Genomic DNA, 17,424 nt, shown 5'->3' on the forward strand with positions numbered 1-17,424 from the left:
GAGCTGCAAGGGATCGAGGCCTTAGCAATGGAGAACGTCGTGAAGACGTCCTGATACCTGAATTGTTGGCATCGGCCAGAGCATTGCTGAAGTCCTCATGTCGTGTGCTTCCGTAACTATCCTTAATTCGTCCCAAGTCTGTCTGGATGGGGTTGAGCCCATCCAGAATCTCGCTTGTTACGCCATTGGCCTTCCTGACCATGCTCCTCACACCGTGGATCACACCCTCAGTATCACCTAGAACACACAAATAGGGAGGGAGGCATAAGGACCTGGACATTTCCCAAGAACCGGTGAAACTACGGTCTAGGGTGATGATTACCTCTCTGTAACCCATGAAGACTGTCCCGGGCAGCAGTGAGGTTGGCATCCAGCAGGTTCTTCTGAACTGAGACAGTATTCAGGGTTTGGTGCAGCCTGTTGAGAGCTGGACTGACTTCTAAATGAAGGAATGAAGAAAGAAAACACCAAGAGGCAATGACTTCATGGAGTTGGATCTTCTGTGGGTATTTGTGGTCTCTGAAGTGGGCAATGTCTTCAGACCATTGAATATTCATGTGTACCTTAGCCTTCACCCATCAATGCCACTGCAGTACCCATCCCCACAGCTGTGGGGTCTCTGGATACAGAGGCTGGAAGAGCAGTGTACCAGAGCCTTGTGGTGATTGGCTTCTCAAAAGGACACACAAAGATGCAAAAATAACTCAGGAGACATCTGGACTTCCACTCTGACCTGAGTAGAGGAGGCTTGCTGAAGGGCTGTCCCAACATACAGTATGTGGCTGGCACTGCCTAGGATGTAAGGTTACCCACACCCGTTCAATGAATGAATGAATACTTGGATGAGCAAATGAACGAGCAGAAGGATTGACTTGAGCCAAGACGAGGCTGTTCCTGAGAGAGCCTCATGCAGAGGACTCAAAGGGAGTGTTTGTTTCTGTTCCTGCAGAACGATGCAAAAACCTGTCCCTAGGTTTCCTCGAGAGATGTTCAATGTGACACATCAAAATAAACTGATGAAGAAAATGGTACAAATCCTCATCCCTAGCTAACAATGCAGCCATCTTTGAGATGTAGAAAGTGACCAGCCAGTGTATTAACACCATGCTGGTGACACGTGGCTTCTTATGATTCCAGCAACACAGTCAACAGCCCAACCTACTTAGAACACCTGTCTTGGCCACAGCCACAAGTCACCCTAGCACTGAAGAGGTGGAGATAGGAGGATTGATAGAGGGCGTGCTTCGTATGTTCAAGGCCCAAGTCTGATTAACAGCGCCATGAAAAATAAATATACAAGCAAACAACTGCAAATGCTCCATGTCAATCCAACTCTAAGCCCAGTGTTATAAAGAAGGCAGACATAATTCCATAAAATCTTAGTGTTCTGAATGCATATCAGAAGATACTTTTTGTGCATTTGATTTTCAAAAATATTTAGTAACTAAATAAGGGCCTTCATCCAGTCCTCAGAATGGACTCAGTAGCCGATCAAGGACTGAGAGCCCAGACGCCCGCCTGGCCGTGGCTTCCTACGAGAGACCAGAAAATTTCCAGAGGCAGCATTTTCAAAGCTTGGAGATTGCTGGGTTTCAAATGGCTGTAGTTCCTGTGTTTCAAAGCCTCTACCCCTGAACTATGCCCCCATGTTAAGACAATTTAATTATTTTTAAGTACATGAGATGAAAAATTACCAAAGATAAAATTAATAGTTAAAATTTTCTTATGGCCCATGTTGGCAGTGATTATTTTTTGATACTTTGAGTTGCTAAGCTTTTAGGGCTTAAGGTAACTTGAAGCAGTTGCTGTAATGATCTAGGATGAATGGCCTTCATATGTGGCTTCCCACTACCAGAATTACCAGTGTATTAAGTATGTCTCCAAAGTCAGGCCCAGGAAGGCTAGCATTCTCAACTTCGTCATCTGCATAAGACCCACGTCAAGTTCATGCAGGATGGATAGGAACTGTTTAGGACTCTTGGTAAATGCACGACATCAGATAACATAAATCACGAGTGCAGAAGTGCCCTTTGCATTGACAGTGGGATCAGAAGACACTTTTTCATCAGACTGCCCCCACATTCCCACAGGTTGATTAGCATCCTTGATTGTCCCCACCATCCACCCTCCTAATACCTTGCTGGAGCCTTTTCTGTGTGACCTTGGCTTCATTTAACAGTTCATCGCTGTCAGAGCTCAGGGTCTTAGCTCTTCTTGGAAGATCTTCCTTTATCAGTGTCTGAAAGCAAAATATTTATCAGCCTTGAGCAGACACTACTCCTTAGCAAACGCAGAGAAAGATTTTTCACCTTAGCCCCAAATCCCTTGTCTTTAATCTTTAAAGAACAAGATTTGAAAGAGATGAACAACACACTGTTGACTAATGATGCGGTTAGGACTCTAGGCAGATGTGTGCCTGTGGCCCGGGGAGCTGGGCTGATCTCGGTGACAGATGTCTAAGCTTGCACAAAACCCCTGCAATCATTTAGTTGCCTTGAGGCTTTCAAGCTTTGGAACCTGAAAGTCTTCGATCTTTCAAAGGTCAGCTTCCCAACTCTATTATTTCGTGTTCTAGCCTTTATATCTTGGCTATAGGGACATTATACAGTACAGTAAAGATCCTGTAGGCTTCTGTAGACATGCCCAGATTTAAGATCAAATTGCTTAAAAAAAAATGGCAAACCAGGTAATTCCAAAAATCTTTCTTTTGGTAATAAATATCAACCATTAAGGCATAAAACACTTACTTTAAAGGAGGATAAACTATTTTTTTAGTTTCAAAATAACATTGGTATGTTTTTCTATCTGATTGTACAAATACATTTTATATTACACTCCTGATATCAAATAGTCAGTAAGTGCAGACATGATCCAAACCAAGAACAAACTCAAGTCAATTACATTTAACAAGCTCTGATTTTGAATAAATAGTATTTTTAATACTGTCCCATGCATGGGAGAGTAAGCAAACAAACTGCCTCCAGAGCCAGTCCAGCAAGCCAGGGCAGCTCCAGGTACCCACTTGGAGGGCAGACTCCGAGGCGCTGGTGGCCTTGTTGGCTGCATCTTCCGCTGCTCTGATGGCACTGAGGATGTTCTCATAGGCAGTGGCAGCATCCACAGCACAGCGTACCAGCTCATCCCCGCTGGTATTTTTCTTTATCCTGGAAGATGATACAGGATGAGTATAGGCCACGCAGCATCCTTTCTCTGCCCGGGGCTGATATTCTCCCAGTGACTGCACTATGCTGTGCACTTGCCATTCTGTCCACAGGACACAACCAGGGGGCAAGTCTGAATTTGACTTGGACTACGGGTTCTGGATGGGGCTTTGGCCTTGATTAAGCCCTCTACCCTGCTCCCAGGTCCTAACCAGCCCAGTGAAGACCTTGCTTGGTGCTCAATCGACCCACAATGTCTGGATCTGCAGCCAGGCACTCACTCTTCCAGCTGCTTGGCCAGTTCCTGTAGAGACTGCGCATGCTTCTCGGCCTCCACCACCACGGATGCTTTGCTGGCCGACCTGGAGAGTTCTCGCACTTTGCCGCTTAGTTCCTGTCTGGCTCCATTTAAAGCCGCAGCCAAGCTTTCGTACTCCTATTTTTTTCAAAAATAAACAATATAAATTCAAGCAGTGAGCATGTGTGCCATTTTCTCAAACTCCCTCACAAATTGTTTCTCATGAGAATTTATATTTTCTAAGTCATTTTTATCATATCAGCTTATCCTGAGTTCAGACAGTGGCATTGACTATAATCCAAATTTTTTCACCCTCTTGAATATCTTCCTTTCGATGGGCACCATCTTTATAAGGTTTATGTAGCTCCAATGTCATCCTCAAGGTGAGGCTCTGCTAAGTGAAGGGCTTCTACTGGTATAAAGACAGAACGGGAAAGATTCTTTCGAATGCCCATAAGGCTGCTGAGAAGCCTGTTGGGTTTTTATCAAGTCTGATGCCTTCCACTAAGAAAGGCATGTTTGGTATTTTTAAGACAGCATTGCAATGTTTTTTTTTTTACTTGCTCATTGCAGACAAATGAGGTAATGCAGGTGGATTAAGGCACCCAGCACTCATACTCCCTCCCAGCAGAGAGCTGCTGTTATTATTTGGGGGTGCACAGTTCTGTCTAAAAAGGATAAGCTCAAAGTAGGTTTGCCTACTGCATCGTCTCCTGACAATAGCATTTCACTGGTTTGGATGTTTCTAGAAAACCAGAGTCTGCCACCTTCTGGCTTTTGTCCATTTGCTGCAGTAGACTGTTGGTCTGCAGCAGGGAAGAGTCTGCTGTGGCCAGGTACTTGGCGAAGTCGTTCTTCAGAGAATTCATTTCTCTCATTTGTCTCTGGAGAGAATAAAAGAGCCCGTGGGCACACACATTAGCAGAAAGCACAGACAAACTTACAGGACAACAGCAAATAAGACAAAGTCAATGTTTTCTTGAAGCCGACAATAGCCTAGCTAGCTGCAAGTGATTGATAGGGCCTGGATTCCCACTGTGTGTTGCTCTGTTACTATGGTATCCTTTGCTTCCATGGCTGAAGAAGTCTCATACACTGGGCAACTTTACCGGTGATGTGAGGCATGTTACTAAGATCTGCTTTGGAGAACAGAACATAAGATTTCAACTAAATAAATGAACTAGGACCAATCACCTCCACACATCAGTCCTAGTAAGTGTGCAGCAGGCACTTGAATGAGAGACAGCACAGGGCAGAAGTATGCCAGGTTGGAAGGCTTAGAGGCTGGGACTCACACTGCTGGAGGCTGCCCTCTTCCTTGGCATAAGCAGAGATGCAACAAAGGCACTGCTATCCAGGACTGCACTGCACTGAGCGTGTCACCCACTAAGGCAATACTGGCTGTCTTTCTCCTCTTTGTGTGCCAATCCACATTATTCAACTCTGGTCTGTCGTTTCACAATCCTTCATGTTTGTTTTGTTTCTTTTTTTGCTCTTGGTTTGATGTAGGATATTCACCATTAAAAATATAAACTATAGAACTGAGGTGTTGACTTGATGTTAGAACAATTGCCTGACATGGGACCCCAGGGCCGATTCCAAATGCGACCAAAAAGAAAGTCTCTGCCTGCCTGCCTGCCATCCTGCCATCCACCCACCCATCTATCATCTGTCTGTCTATCTATCTATCTATCTATCTATCTATCTATCTATCTATCTATCTATCATTGATCAATCTATCGTGTGTGTATGTGTGACTGTGTGTGAGTGACTGTGTGTCACTGTGCATGTGTGTGTCTGTATGCATCTCTCTCGTATGTATTTGTGTGTGCTGAAACCTTAATCTCTAAATTCTGCCATTATAATGGCATGTGACCTAAATATATTTCTGCCTCTTTCCTATACACAGGTAGAGAAATGTTTCAGTTGCCTGTGTTGGTGATTATTATAATATCTAACACAATGTTAATGGAAACACATTGGATGTGACATGATGAATCTCTCATCCAATCAGCAACGTCATTCCTCTGACGCCCTCCAGCTGCGGGCAGGCTCTCTCTGTCAGCGGACTCAGAATCCTCTGGTAGCAGGGAAACGAAATGACTAGTCTTCCATTTAATGCCTTGGTCCTGTTTGATCAGGGTCTGAGGTGCGCACTCCTGCCTCTCTGTTCCCTCTTCTGCCTGTGGCTCACCTGGATGGCTCCCAGAGCCCCCTCGTTTTCACGGTTGAGGCCAGTGGCCCGCTTTGCCTGGGCAGCTGAGTCCTGGAGGACAGTGCGCAGTTCCTGAAGTTTGGCTTCATAATCACTTAAGGAATCCCGAATGTTCTTCAGCAGTCCGTTGTTTTCTACCTGGTGGGTTTCCAGCCAGGCCCTGACCCGGTTCAGTACTGCAACACAGAATTTATGATTTCACCTGAGAGATGAGTTTATTGAAGCTCGGTGCCAGAACTATGGGAAGAGAGCCAGCTCCTGCTCGTTCCATGGTTCCCACAGCCTTGGAGGGAACAGGAAGGCAAAGCAGGACTTGTGTAGACCTATCATGTGTGCTTGCTCCATGATTCCCACAGCCTTGGAGGAAACAGGAAGGCAAAGCAGGACTTGTGTAGACCTATCATGTGTGCTCACTCCATGATTCCCACAGCCTTGGAGGAAACAGGAAGGCAAAGCAGGACTTGTGTAGACCTATCATGTGCACCCACGCACTGCCTTATGTGGTTGCTATGACAAGCACATGAGAACAGTAGCTGTTCTGAGAACATCAGCTGCTGCTGAGAAGACAGACTCGTGGATGAATGGCCTTAGATGTGGGACTTGAACAGAATAGAAAGCCATGATTCTTCCACTGCTAAAAGCAGATACTAATGCTGATTAGCACAAATGCTACATTTCAACTACAACTGTATGTGTGCCCTAGATACAACATTTTATCAGAGAATATATATCCATTCTGAAAGATACGTGCTAAATTAATTTGGTTATTTTGACCCAGTGAGGCATTTTCTCTACTTAAAACCTTTACATATACCTAATCAAATTCTTGGATATTTGGCTTGGGGCTTTGTTTTATAATAATAATGCCAATGTAAACTTGTGATAAAAAACTCAGCAGTGGTAAAATAATAATTCTTAAAAATGGTTTCATGAAGCTATGCTTGGTGGCTCATGCCAGTAATCCCATCACTTGTGAAGCTGAAGTAACAGCCTGAACTAAGAGTGAGACTTTGCCTCAAAGAGAAAAAAGTGGGGGAGAGCAAGACACAAATATTTGCATTTTAGAACCATTTTTGAGGTCATTTGCACTGTGGTAGGGTGTTGTGCCTCTCAGAAACTTGGAGAAAAGATTCTGCCCCATTCCCACTGCAACCTCTAGCAGCAAGGTTTGCTGAACTGAGACCTTCCTCCTGCCGCCCAGAGCTCAAGACTGCGCTTAGAAAACTGCATTTGAGTTGATTAGAGGAGACGGAGGAATCGGGGCTGGCCTTACAGCGCTGGGCTTCTGTTTTCTCGGCCTCTGCTTCTCTGAGGTGTTTTCTGAAGTCTCGGCCCCGAAGCTCCTGCATCATGCGTTGGGCTTCTGCCATCTGCCTGGACCAGTCACCCGCGGGCACGTCCATTCCTTCTCCGCCTGGCCTAGCGATCTGCTTTAGGAGAACTGGAAAACACCAAGTAGCTTATTAAACTGGGGATTCTAGAAGGTTTGCGGAGAGTCCTTTTCACCTTTAAGTATCATTGTGGGATCTTTCTTTCTTAATTCTGAGCTCTCAAAAATAAAAATCTTCGGTATACAGCAAAGGTTATGCAGTAAGCTTTAGTTGGGCTAGGTCACTTCTTACTGTGCACATTCTGGATGACGTTTTTAATCTTCGTGTCCAATTCTTTGGCGCTTTGCATCGTCTGATCAAGGTTGTTGTATAATGTTTGTGCTTTTCTGGAATTGACTTGTGCCTACATGGAAAACAACTCATTATGAGTGAGTTAGAGTACAGGGAAAATGAAACTGAAAACACCCCAAGGAGGAAAAGGTTAAGGTAATTGGCTCAGTACACCACCTTTTTTTGCAAAGTTTCGAATTCACTGTTCAGATTGCTCAGTTCTTTTTCCAGGCCATCCATTTTGGACCCATGACTTGAGATGGCGGAGCGGAAGTCAAGCAGCTGGCTCTGGAAAAAGACACAAAGCTAGACTCCAATCCGGAGTAGACACTGCCCAGCGGGCTCAGGTTTCTTCAACACAGTCAGTGCTGGCTCTATTGGGGCGGGGTGGGGGCTGGGACATTTTGAAATAACTTACAAGATGAATCTACTTTCTGTTGTAAATTATAATAAGGTTATGAAACAAAGTTAATGTGTTAGCCCTCTCTCAACCATTACAATCCATTTAGCAAGTTATTATAAATAAAAGATCATCAACAGACGAAGAAAAAGTTGCATTTGGCTCAGTTTTAGAGGTTTTCGCCCCGTTGGTTTGGGCCCTGGGAGGCAGCGCTTCACGGTTGAAGCACATTGAGAGCTTTTCATTCCCTTGAATGAAACTGAGAAAAGGGAAGCGCTGGGGGCCAACAAAGCCCCCTTGAAAGCATGTACCCAATTCTAGAAACCTACCACCATCTCTTACATTTGGAATACCCCTTCAGAGCCGAGGCATTGTGTGTGTGTGTGTGTGTGTGTGTGTGTGTGTGTGTGTGTGGTGGGGTATTGTGGCATTAAAGACCCAAACTACAGCAATCCAAAAGACAAGAGATTTTTTTTTACTTGAATTAATGACCTTGCTTTATAAAAGCGGCACGTATAGCTATCTGTACTGAAAGAACCCTTATATCCAAACCCTTGTATAACTGGAGGGGAATTCTGAGTGAATATACGGATATCCTCAAATTCAAATGAGGTCATTGGAGTCTTAAGAAAATTGGATGACGTGCCTGACTCAGCACAACCGACCGCCGCACTGGGTCACAATCCAGATCCCTACTCATTTTATTATTATATTATTATTGAAAAGGTGACATTGCACACATATTTGGGATAGGGATTACTTTTAATTTTTGGAGGAAGGATGTAATACCTTGAGAGAGAGATTAAGTAAAATAATTCTATTGCCTTCATTTGTACATCAGAGACAATGTGGAGTAAAGAAAGCCTTAGGTGTGCAGATTAGCAGGTGATCCTGACACTAGGAGGATATTCTAAACTACAGGATATTCTACACACACACACACACACACACACACACACACACACACACACGAGCATGCAAAGATGTTAGTTCATTTTTATTGAGCTGTTATGGAGTTTGTGTGACAGAGGAATAAGACAGATCACTGTAACTTACAGTGAGAAAGCTAAGGACCACTGAGCGGCGATGTGTGAAGGTAGGGAGCAAAGCATGGGAGCACACTGAGAGCCATGGGAGAAAGTGGGGAGCAAAGCATGGGAGCACACTGAGAGCCATGGGAGAAAGTGGGGAGCAAAGCATGGGAGCACACTGAGAGCCATGAGAGAAAGTGGGGAGCAAAGCATGGGAGCACACTGAGCGGCCATGAATGAAGGTGGGGAGCAAACCATGGGAGCACACTGAGCGGCCATGAGTGAAGATGGGGAGCAAACCATGGTCTTTTTGACCTTGGTCTTGATTTGAATTCCAGCCGTGTGAATATGCTGTTGTCCTTGCTTAGTTTCTATGTGTCGGTTAACGAAGATGCTTTTTCTCCAAGAGACCTTGTGAGATGTGAGACACTAAGAACAGAGCCTCGCATACAGCTTCTGTGCAAAGCACTAAGTAATCAAAACAACTAACTCATGGGGCTTCCTTTTCTCTCACAACAAAAGGGATTTTTTTCTTTCTCTATATTAAACCTATAAACCATGGAGTTGAATTCCTTGAACGATGAAAAGGAACCATTCTTCGAGAATTATTTTCAGATGGAGCCACTGGCTTCAGCTCTCATTCCAAAAGCACTCATTAAACTTCACCCAAAGCTCCGTTCACTGTGTCTAGTCTTGTAGTTCAATAAATGTATTTTTTCATATCCACGATTTTCAGTTGGGTGTTTTCATCTCTACTCCTTCCATGAGATGCTCGCCTCATCTTGGTTCTCCTAATGGATACTATTCGTTAAGAAGGTTCAGATGTCCTACTATTTTCATTTCTCTAAGGTGCCCTCATCTCTTACCTGCTGCATTTCTGGTTAATGCGTCTGTTAAACATTTGCAGACTCAACCAGTGATTGCGAGTTGTCTCCTTCCCCCACACTTCCTTTATCATCTCTAGTGATCTCATAGTTATCACAGTCCCCCACCACGAAACCCTGTTCCCTGATTCTAAGACCAGACCATACATAGTATTTAAGAGAAGCATTTCTTCACAGCACTAAACTCTTACATTAGTAACAAGAAAGTTTTAAATCAGTAAAACAAGCTTTGATGATAAGAAACTAGAAAAGGAAGATCAAATCATTCCACAGAATGTAGAAAGAAGAAACAAAATATATGTGTAAGAGCAGAAATCAGTTTTTTGATATTATGCCCATTTAGCAGAGTAATCATAGCACTCTCGAGGGCTAACAGTAGTAGCACCCTTGAAATCCCCAATCTTCACCGCATTTCCCATACCAGCTACATGCTTCCTCCTAGCTGGTCACCCGCATGACATTTGTGCCACTATTGCACCATGGACATATATTGCCATGCTGGTCATTACTGTAGTTTATAGGATTCAGAGCTGGCTAAGATTGCTGATGACTTTCTCCACAGTAGCCTGCAGAGAACCTCCCAGTACTAAGACAGCCACTCAATAAGGAGGAAACTTCCTGGTCAGTAACGACTTGATTTCTCCATGACCTGAGCAAAATTTGTATCTCTCAGTTAGTGCAACTCTCAGCTCATCAGGGAAGTTTCTTTGTGCAATGGCTGGTGGGTAACACAGAAACTCAGAACTGGTCCCAGTACAGAGAAGAAGTGTCAGCTGACACTCCCTTCCTCCTAAGTCTCGGGGACCATTGTGGAAGAGTGGAAATTCTATAAGAGCCAGAGCCAGGAAAGATCAGGCTGAAACAGTCTTCAGGTCATGCCGGAGCCATCACGCTCGTGACCTCGCCGCAGACATGGCTGCCTGTACAAGACCTGTACAAGATCAAGCCAGTCAGCATTCCAGCATGGAGCATAAAGGGGTTCATGAAGACTGATTCCCCAAGAGAGAGCAAGTCACAGCACACTCACAAGCAACCCATCTGGATGCCCACGGAAGGCTCACCCTCAGGTCCTTGGCCTGCATCTCCATGTGCCGGATCTGTTCTAGGGCGCCGGCGCTCACACTCAGGCCCTGCAGCTTTGACTTCACTAGGCGGAGCTCCTCACCCATGCTGGCCAAGTCATTCAAGAGCGTCATCACACAGCTGTCACAATCTGCAGGGCCACAGGGAAAGCTGAATGTAGGCTGGAACTCAGAAAAGGCACCGAGGACACCAGGGCTCTGTAGCCTGTCCCCTCAGACACCGATTATCACAGGCAGGGTCTCAGCTCTAGCTGGCTCGGGGAGGGATGTGCACTCTGGCGGCGTATGAACCGGATGCTCGAGAGCATTTTCTTCTCACTAGACATGGTGACTCTGAGCAGCTTGTTGCTTGTGTGGGGGAAAATAATAGTGACTGCCCTTTTCCTTGGCGTGTCTGCTGGTGACTGTTTCGTCTACGGGGTGTCTACTAGTGACTGTTTGTGGAGTATCTGCTGGTGACTATTTTTGTTGATTGTCTCTGAGAATGGGTCTCACTAAGTAGCCCAAGCTACCTCAAATTAGTGATCCTCATGCCTCAGCACCCTACCTGATGATATAACAGACATGTGCCATGGCACACAGATGATTGGATGCTATGTTAAGTGATGTGACATCCTCAGAAAGTCCCCAGAAGTTGTTGGGGTTGGGCATCCTGTGTCCATTCTATAGGAAAAACGGAGACTTGGGAGGTAAGGTGGCCTCATGGTGGAAGACAGCAGCGAGTGGCGGGGGCAGGAGTGGAGACAACACCGTCCTTCCCCGTCCTCTTATCTTTGTTTTCCTATTCTAGAAAGTGCCTGTCCCATACAACACACACATCGTAAAGGGAGGGGGGTCCCCTTTTCTCACCATCGCATTCTTCTGCAGGGCTGCTATCTTTGGGCTCCTGGCCGACACAGTCTAAAATAGGGTGAAAAAAGGACATTTTTATTTAACTTGTTCTTCATCTGCCTTTTAGCTTAGACTCAGAAAGCCCACTAAGGAAGGTTTTAGTTTCATCACTGGCCCCTGCTCGCCACTTCCACCATGCCATCGCCATGAGCATGAATTTACAGTGGACTCCTTCACCAGCTATTACCGTCTCTTTTCTAAGAGGAGCATTTCTTGGGCATAGCATATCTCACTTTCCCTTTTCCCTCTTGGTAGAGATTCAGCTGGGGACCAGACAAACACGCTCCCACAGAGCACATCTTCAGACCTTTTGCTACTGCAGTCACTTCTGTTTGTAAGGATTTGTTTTTATTTAATTTGTGTGTATGCACATGTGCACACATGCCTCATACATGCAGATCCCTGTGAAGGCCAGAAGAGGGCGTTGCAGGTGTGAGCTTCCTTAAGCGCAGCATAGGAACTGAACCCAAGTCCTTTGGTGGAGCAGCAAGTACCTTTAACCACTGAGCCATTTGAGTTCCTCGGTACTTTTTACAAAGAGGGTCTCACTAAGTTGCCCAGGCCAGACTTGAACCTCTGAGTGCCTGCTCCAATCTCTTAAGCAACTGTTCTAGATTGGTGTTAACCCATTTGTTCAGTATTGCTTGGGGACAGCTGCTTTATTGGCTACAATCTGCACTTTCCTGGCTTAGGTCCGCTTGCCCACGACTGTAAGATGGGAGAGTTTACCTAAGTGTGTCTAAGCTACTTTCCTAAGACACTTTTTCAGCTTTTCTATGAAAGAAGTGAACATTTTTCTGTTTTGTTCCAAGCTTTTCTGAATGAATCCATACAAGCTGTGACAAATTGTCTTACACAGTGTATAACATCCACACCTCTGACTTGACACATGCCAGAACATGTATAGATAAGAGAGAAGGAACACTTGAGTTTCGTCGGGTTCACAGAAAAACAGCTGATATAAAAATAACTGTAGAGTGGACTAGAGAGAGAGCTCAGTGGTCAAGAGCTACATTTGCCAAGGACCTGAGTTCAAGTCCCAGCACCTACACCAGGTGGCCTAACTGCAATTCCAGTTCTAAGCGGCTTCTAAACCTCCCACTCCACGGACAGTGGCACTCTCGTGTGCTTACTCTCAGACAGACACATACACAGAACTTTAAAAGAAAGCTGCTTTTTTTAAAGAAAAAAAATTCAGTGTCCCAGGAACACCTCAGTAAAATCACCAATGTGTGTCTGAAGTTATCTGAGCTACAACTCATTGGAGTTTGAAAACAATGTTTTAAAAAACAACAACAACAAAAAAAACTAATGAAGTAATTGTTCCTCAAAGCTACCAATACTACTCAAGCATCCCCAGGACTGTCAAGGGAGGGCAACTTGTGAGCCAGAGGTCTATGTCATGCTTTTTAGACTACTGTCTCATAGAAGCCTTAAGATTCGGGTCACTAGGGATGTGCATGGAACTTACCTCCAGTTAGGGGGTCACAAGTGCTCAACTGGCCATTGCTGTTACAATTGCATGGTTGGCAGCTACCTCCAAATTTCTGGGGATTCCCAAAATATCCTGGTGCACACCTTCACAAAACATAGAAAGGCTAAGAAAAACGCAAATAACTATCACTTATCCACCTTATTTTCCCTATTTGAGACACCGTAGTTGGGTAATAGGAAAGGTGACCCAGGCTGGCGAGAATGAACAGTTCTCATGTTTATTCTGTTCCATAATGAGGCTCCTAAGGGTAGGAGGCAGGCAGGGATCACCCTTTAAATCCCACCTGCCCTGCTACTGACTGCCCAGTAGCTGAATGACAGGAATAAATGGTTTGATCAACACAGATGTCAGGGTGGGCTGGGTTTTATTGAGTTATGCTCCTGAAGACATCACATAAATATTGTTTTATTTGAGGCCAACATATTCAGAGAAATAAACCCAGGAATTTTAATCCTTTCCATGGAGAAGAATTTCTGTATTTCCTAATGTGTGATTTCAAGGCTGTGCAATCTATATTTATGCTAAGTTCGGCAGCGGGATATATAAGACGGTGACAGTACTAACAGGAGTCACAGCTGCTACCTCTGGCCATGGGCTATTGTCACTGTAGATAGCACAGTAAGCTGACAAGCCCAAACCTCCAAGTTTAAAGGTCATATGCTCTTGATGCTTAAATTTAGTTAGTAAGAAAAATAAAACGTATTAAATTTCTAATATTTGGAAGTCAATGAAAATATTTCTATTTATCAGTATTTCCCTATATGAGGAAGCCTGAATTTTCAGTAAATTGGCATTATACTATGTTAACATAATGGAGATAACAGGCTTGAAGAGATACAGTAATCCTTTCCCAAGGTTTAAGTCAGTAATAATAATAACAACAACAATAACTCAGCCATTTTCAGCTTATGTTCCTGAAGGTACCCTGGTGTTGTCTTCAGAGAATGTAGATCCTGGGTCAGAAACAACTGGCTGCCCTGCCACCCAACCACCTGTGCTGTGCTCCTGGGCTGTCAATCAGATCCCCTCAGGAAACATTGAGGGTTTTCTCATCGCTGTCTCTCTAGGACTCACAGAGCTGCCCGGCACGCACCAGGAGCCCAGTAGGTCTGTGATGGCTGGAGGGATGGTGAACCAATGAATGACACCCACCTTGACTAGTGGATATCAGTATGGTATGAGAGTCTACCAGCCTTCACATGCAGACACTCAACAAAATGTACCATGATTATAAGGTGGAGTGCAACGTTCATTTCATCAGTATCACTGGTAATTGCACATTTCAGAAGGTAGACAGGAAGGCAGACACCCACATACTCTTCCCTATTAACAAGGCAGAGGCGGTTTGTCCAAATCTACTAAGCAGAGTGGTAAGGTGCTAGTACTGAGGCCTCACACTGACCAGCCCCGTGTTCTTCTATTCTGTGGAAGATGCACGCTCCAAAGTACTTTATTTTCACTTCTCACTTATGTCTAAAGTTTCTGGAGAAAAGATCAACATATCCTTTACGAGGTCATACAAAGAATCGGGGCATTTAATTCTTCTTCCTTATTCTTACAAAGCAGCGTTACTGGTTACAAGAAATAAGTGGTCCTCTTGTTTTCCTTTCACAGTTAAACACAGTGGATTGGAGCAATGCTTCCTGCTTCTCAGATGACATTAGTATGGGAATAGAGAGCAGAGAACACACCTGTCTGTGGCTCTGTGTGGCTGGGGAAGAGAGAAGGGAGTATGGGAGGAGCTAGAAGCCTTTCTTCACTTACCCTAGGCAGGCTGCCCCTCCCAAGTTCAATGAGGCTTCTCTATATAGGATAATCCTACTTGATGTAGGAAGGTCATCTGTCTATTTGTTACTTCCATTGGTTAATAAAGAAACTGCCTTGGCTTTTTGATAGGGCAGGATTTAGATAGGTGGAGTAGACAGAACAGAATGCTGGGAGGAAGAGGGAAGTGAGGCAATCGCCATGCTTCTCCTCTCTGGGTCAGATGCCATGGAGGCAGCCACCAGGTCAGACATGCTGAATCTTTCCCTGTAAACCACCACCTCATGGTGCTACACAGATTATTAGAAATGGGTTAGTAAAGATGTAAGAATTAGCCAGTAAGAGGCTAGAGCTAATGGGCCAAGCAGTGTTTAAAAAGAATACAATTTGTGTGTTGTTATTTTGGGTGTAAAGCTAACCATGCAGGAGCCGGGCGGGAAGAAAATCAGGCCTGCCCACAGCTCCCTCTACACCTACTTCTCACCCTTGACCTCCTCATCTGTCACTCCAGACTTAACATCAGGGCCATGAATGACGCCAATGTGCAGTCATGTTTAATAAATAAAAATGGTGCCTCAGCCTGGCACTTGTGAAAAGATGTTTTTAATTAAGAAACAATAACTTGTTTTGGGATGTCAAGTGTAGCATATGCTAAGGGAAGAATTGTTAATTTAAAAAATGTCTCTTCAAATCAGTTGCCAAATAAACAGACGCTTCATCAAGCCTGTTATTGTTTTGACTTTGCTGTTTCTACAGAACCACAAAGAGGCTAAAATCAGAAGAGTCTCTCCCAGATGTGCACCCCAAACTTTAAAGTCACAAAACTGCGAATGCCTTCCAAGCCCTGCTTCTCTGGCCCCCACAGCATCCCATATCCACAGAGCTGACTCTTCCATCCCTTGCTTTCCAAGGCTGCTTGGTTGACTCTTCAGTTGGCTGTGTGACTAGGGTCCCACGCAGCCCCTAGCATCAACATTTCATACTGGATAGAGATCTGGAGGGAACCACATACTTTGCGTATTTTATGCAATGCAGCCCTTTGGAATATTGAGAGGTGGAATGTTAGGCTATTAGAACCTGGGTCAACTTTTGCCTTACTCAGCCTACACGGCACCCAGTGCACAGAAGCTACTTAAGACTTAAGACAATCTGTCCGTGAATAACTAAAGTGTATCTTTGGGGCACATGCCCTCCACTACACTCATTATTAATAGAATTTTTTGTTTCATGAGTATTATTAAACACATCTAATATGAGCGGTGTTATGATAGGCAGCAGGAATTGGGAAACGAACAGGCTTTCCTGAGTGTAAGGCTATGGATTGTGTGTTATACAGAATTATAATTAAAGCTATTTACATATACAGAAAAGAATATTGTGAGGACAAGGGTATATAGAGATGTGTACGCTTGGGTGTGGGTATGTGTAGGAACAAGTCTATGGGAATGAAAGCATGAACTGATATTTAGGGAAGCAGTATTTAAGAATGTAGGGGAAGTGGCATAAAGACCTTGGGAGATGAGAGTTATATAAAGAATACATGAGGATGTGGGGAAGGGTGAGTGTGTAGGGTATTGGCCAAGGCTAGGGGTATGCTGGGAGGAGAAGAGATGTGTAGAGATAGGGAAGGGCATGCAGGAATGAGGATGGGGCCTGGGGCACATGGTGGCATGCATTGGGAGAATATAAGTCTGTGTGTATGTGTGTTTGTGTGGCATGTGCTCATCCTCAGACTTCTAAAGATGAGCAAGAGAGAGAAGGATGTTAATAATTTGAGTGAAAAGTCTTGTATTTTTTCCAAGATCTTTCTAGCCCTCATTGGGATAGCAGCCCCAAACCAACTGTCTAACACACCTCACCTGCAGATTTTGCGGAAGAGGGGGCTAGGGGCAAGCAGCACACAGGCAGGGAGGAGCCTACCTCTCACACTGTGCTCCTGTATATCCGGGCTTGCAGGCACACCTCACATTTCCTCCATCCACAGTACAGCCGGTGGCAAAACTTAATGGAAGAAAGGAAAAGGGTGTCAGTGGAAAGAATCCCATTGGTTCATTGTTTTCTTTCATAAAAGACCAGCTTCCATGAAGGGAATATTAAAACCCATTGTGAGGAAGATCTCTAGTGAAGAAAGTTGTGTGGGGAGAAAGTTTTGCTCCTGGAGACTCGACCGACTGTATAATGAATGACTTCCGCTGACACTGGACAGATGGGGTGGGGGCAGACAAGCATTTTCCTTCTGGGTTGGAAAATGCATTCCTTCCCTGGAGACAGACCCAGTCTGGAAGAGATGATTACAACACTGATTCCCCAGGAATAACAAGGAAGGGATGCGAGTCCAGGCAGGAAAGAGAATAGCAAGTCCTGATTCTCTTAACGCCTTGTCTCCTTGTTTATGCCAGCATCTTTTGCACAGAGCCCACACCTGTGAGGCCGGCGGGGCCTTGGGAGCCCCGAGAGGTGCAGAGCTTCCCCGTGGCCTTGCCGATGCTTCACACTGTTCTCTAGTCAGCTCCTGAAATTTCCTTCTCTTCTAGTTCTAAAC

The 17,424-nt window shown here is 44.8% G+C and overlaps 1 protein-coding gene across 3 annotated transcripts in view; it reads right to left on the reverse strand.

The window, feature by feature from the left end:
- The window catches only part of LOC121445218 (laminin subunit alpha-3), a 221,174-nt gene that overhangs the window by 42,564 nt on the left and 161,186 nt on the right, over positions 1-17,424 (reverse strand). For 2 of the 3 annotated variants that reach the window (XM_041647240.1, XM_041647242.1), the window contains 14 exons: positions 16,803-16,883; positions 13,095-13,201; positions 11,582-11,632; positions 10,712-10,863; positions 7,513-7,623; positions 7,297-7,408; positions 6,948-7,115; positions 5,654-5,850; positions 4,227-4,343; positions 3,443-3,597; positions 3,023-3,164; positions 2,137-2,239; positions 323-439; positions 58-237 (listed from right to left, as the gene is read on the reverse strand). In XM_041647240.1, coding sequence (XP_041503174.1) covers positions 58-237; positions 323-439; positions 2,137-2,239; positions 3,023-3,164; positions 3,443-3,597; positions 4,227-4,343; positions 5,654-5,850; positions 6,948-7,115; positions 7,297-7,408; positions 7,513-7,623; positions 10,712-10,863; positions 11,582-11,632; positions 13,095-13,201; positions 16,803-16,883 — 1,793 coding nt within the window. The remainder of the gene's footprint in view (positions 1-57; positions 238-322; positions 440-2,136; positions 2,240-3,022; positions 3,165-3,442; positions 3,598-4,226; positions 4,344-5,653; positions 5,851-6,947; positions 7,116-7,296; positions 7,409-7,512; positions 7,624-10,711; positions 10,864-11,581; positions 11,633-13,094; positions 13,202-16,802; positions 16,884-17,424) is intronic. The other variant, XM_041647241.1, reaches the window with a different exon arrangement.

This window comes from Microtus oregoni, unplaced genomic scaffold (genome assembly GCF_018167655.1).
Source record: "Microtus oregoni isolate MIOR12 unplaced genomic scaffold, Mior012 000166F_ref0000362, whole genome shotgun sequence".
Taxonomy (NCBI): domain Eukaryota; kingdom Metazoa; phylum Chordata; class Mammalia; order Rodentia; family Cricetidae; genus Microtus; species Microtus oregoni.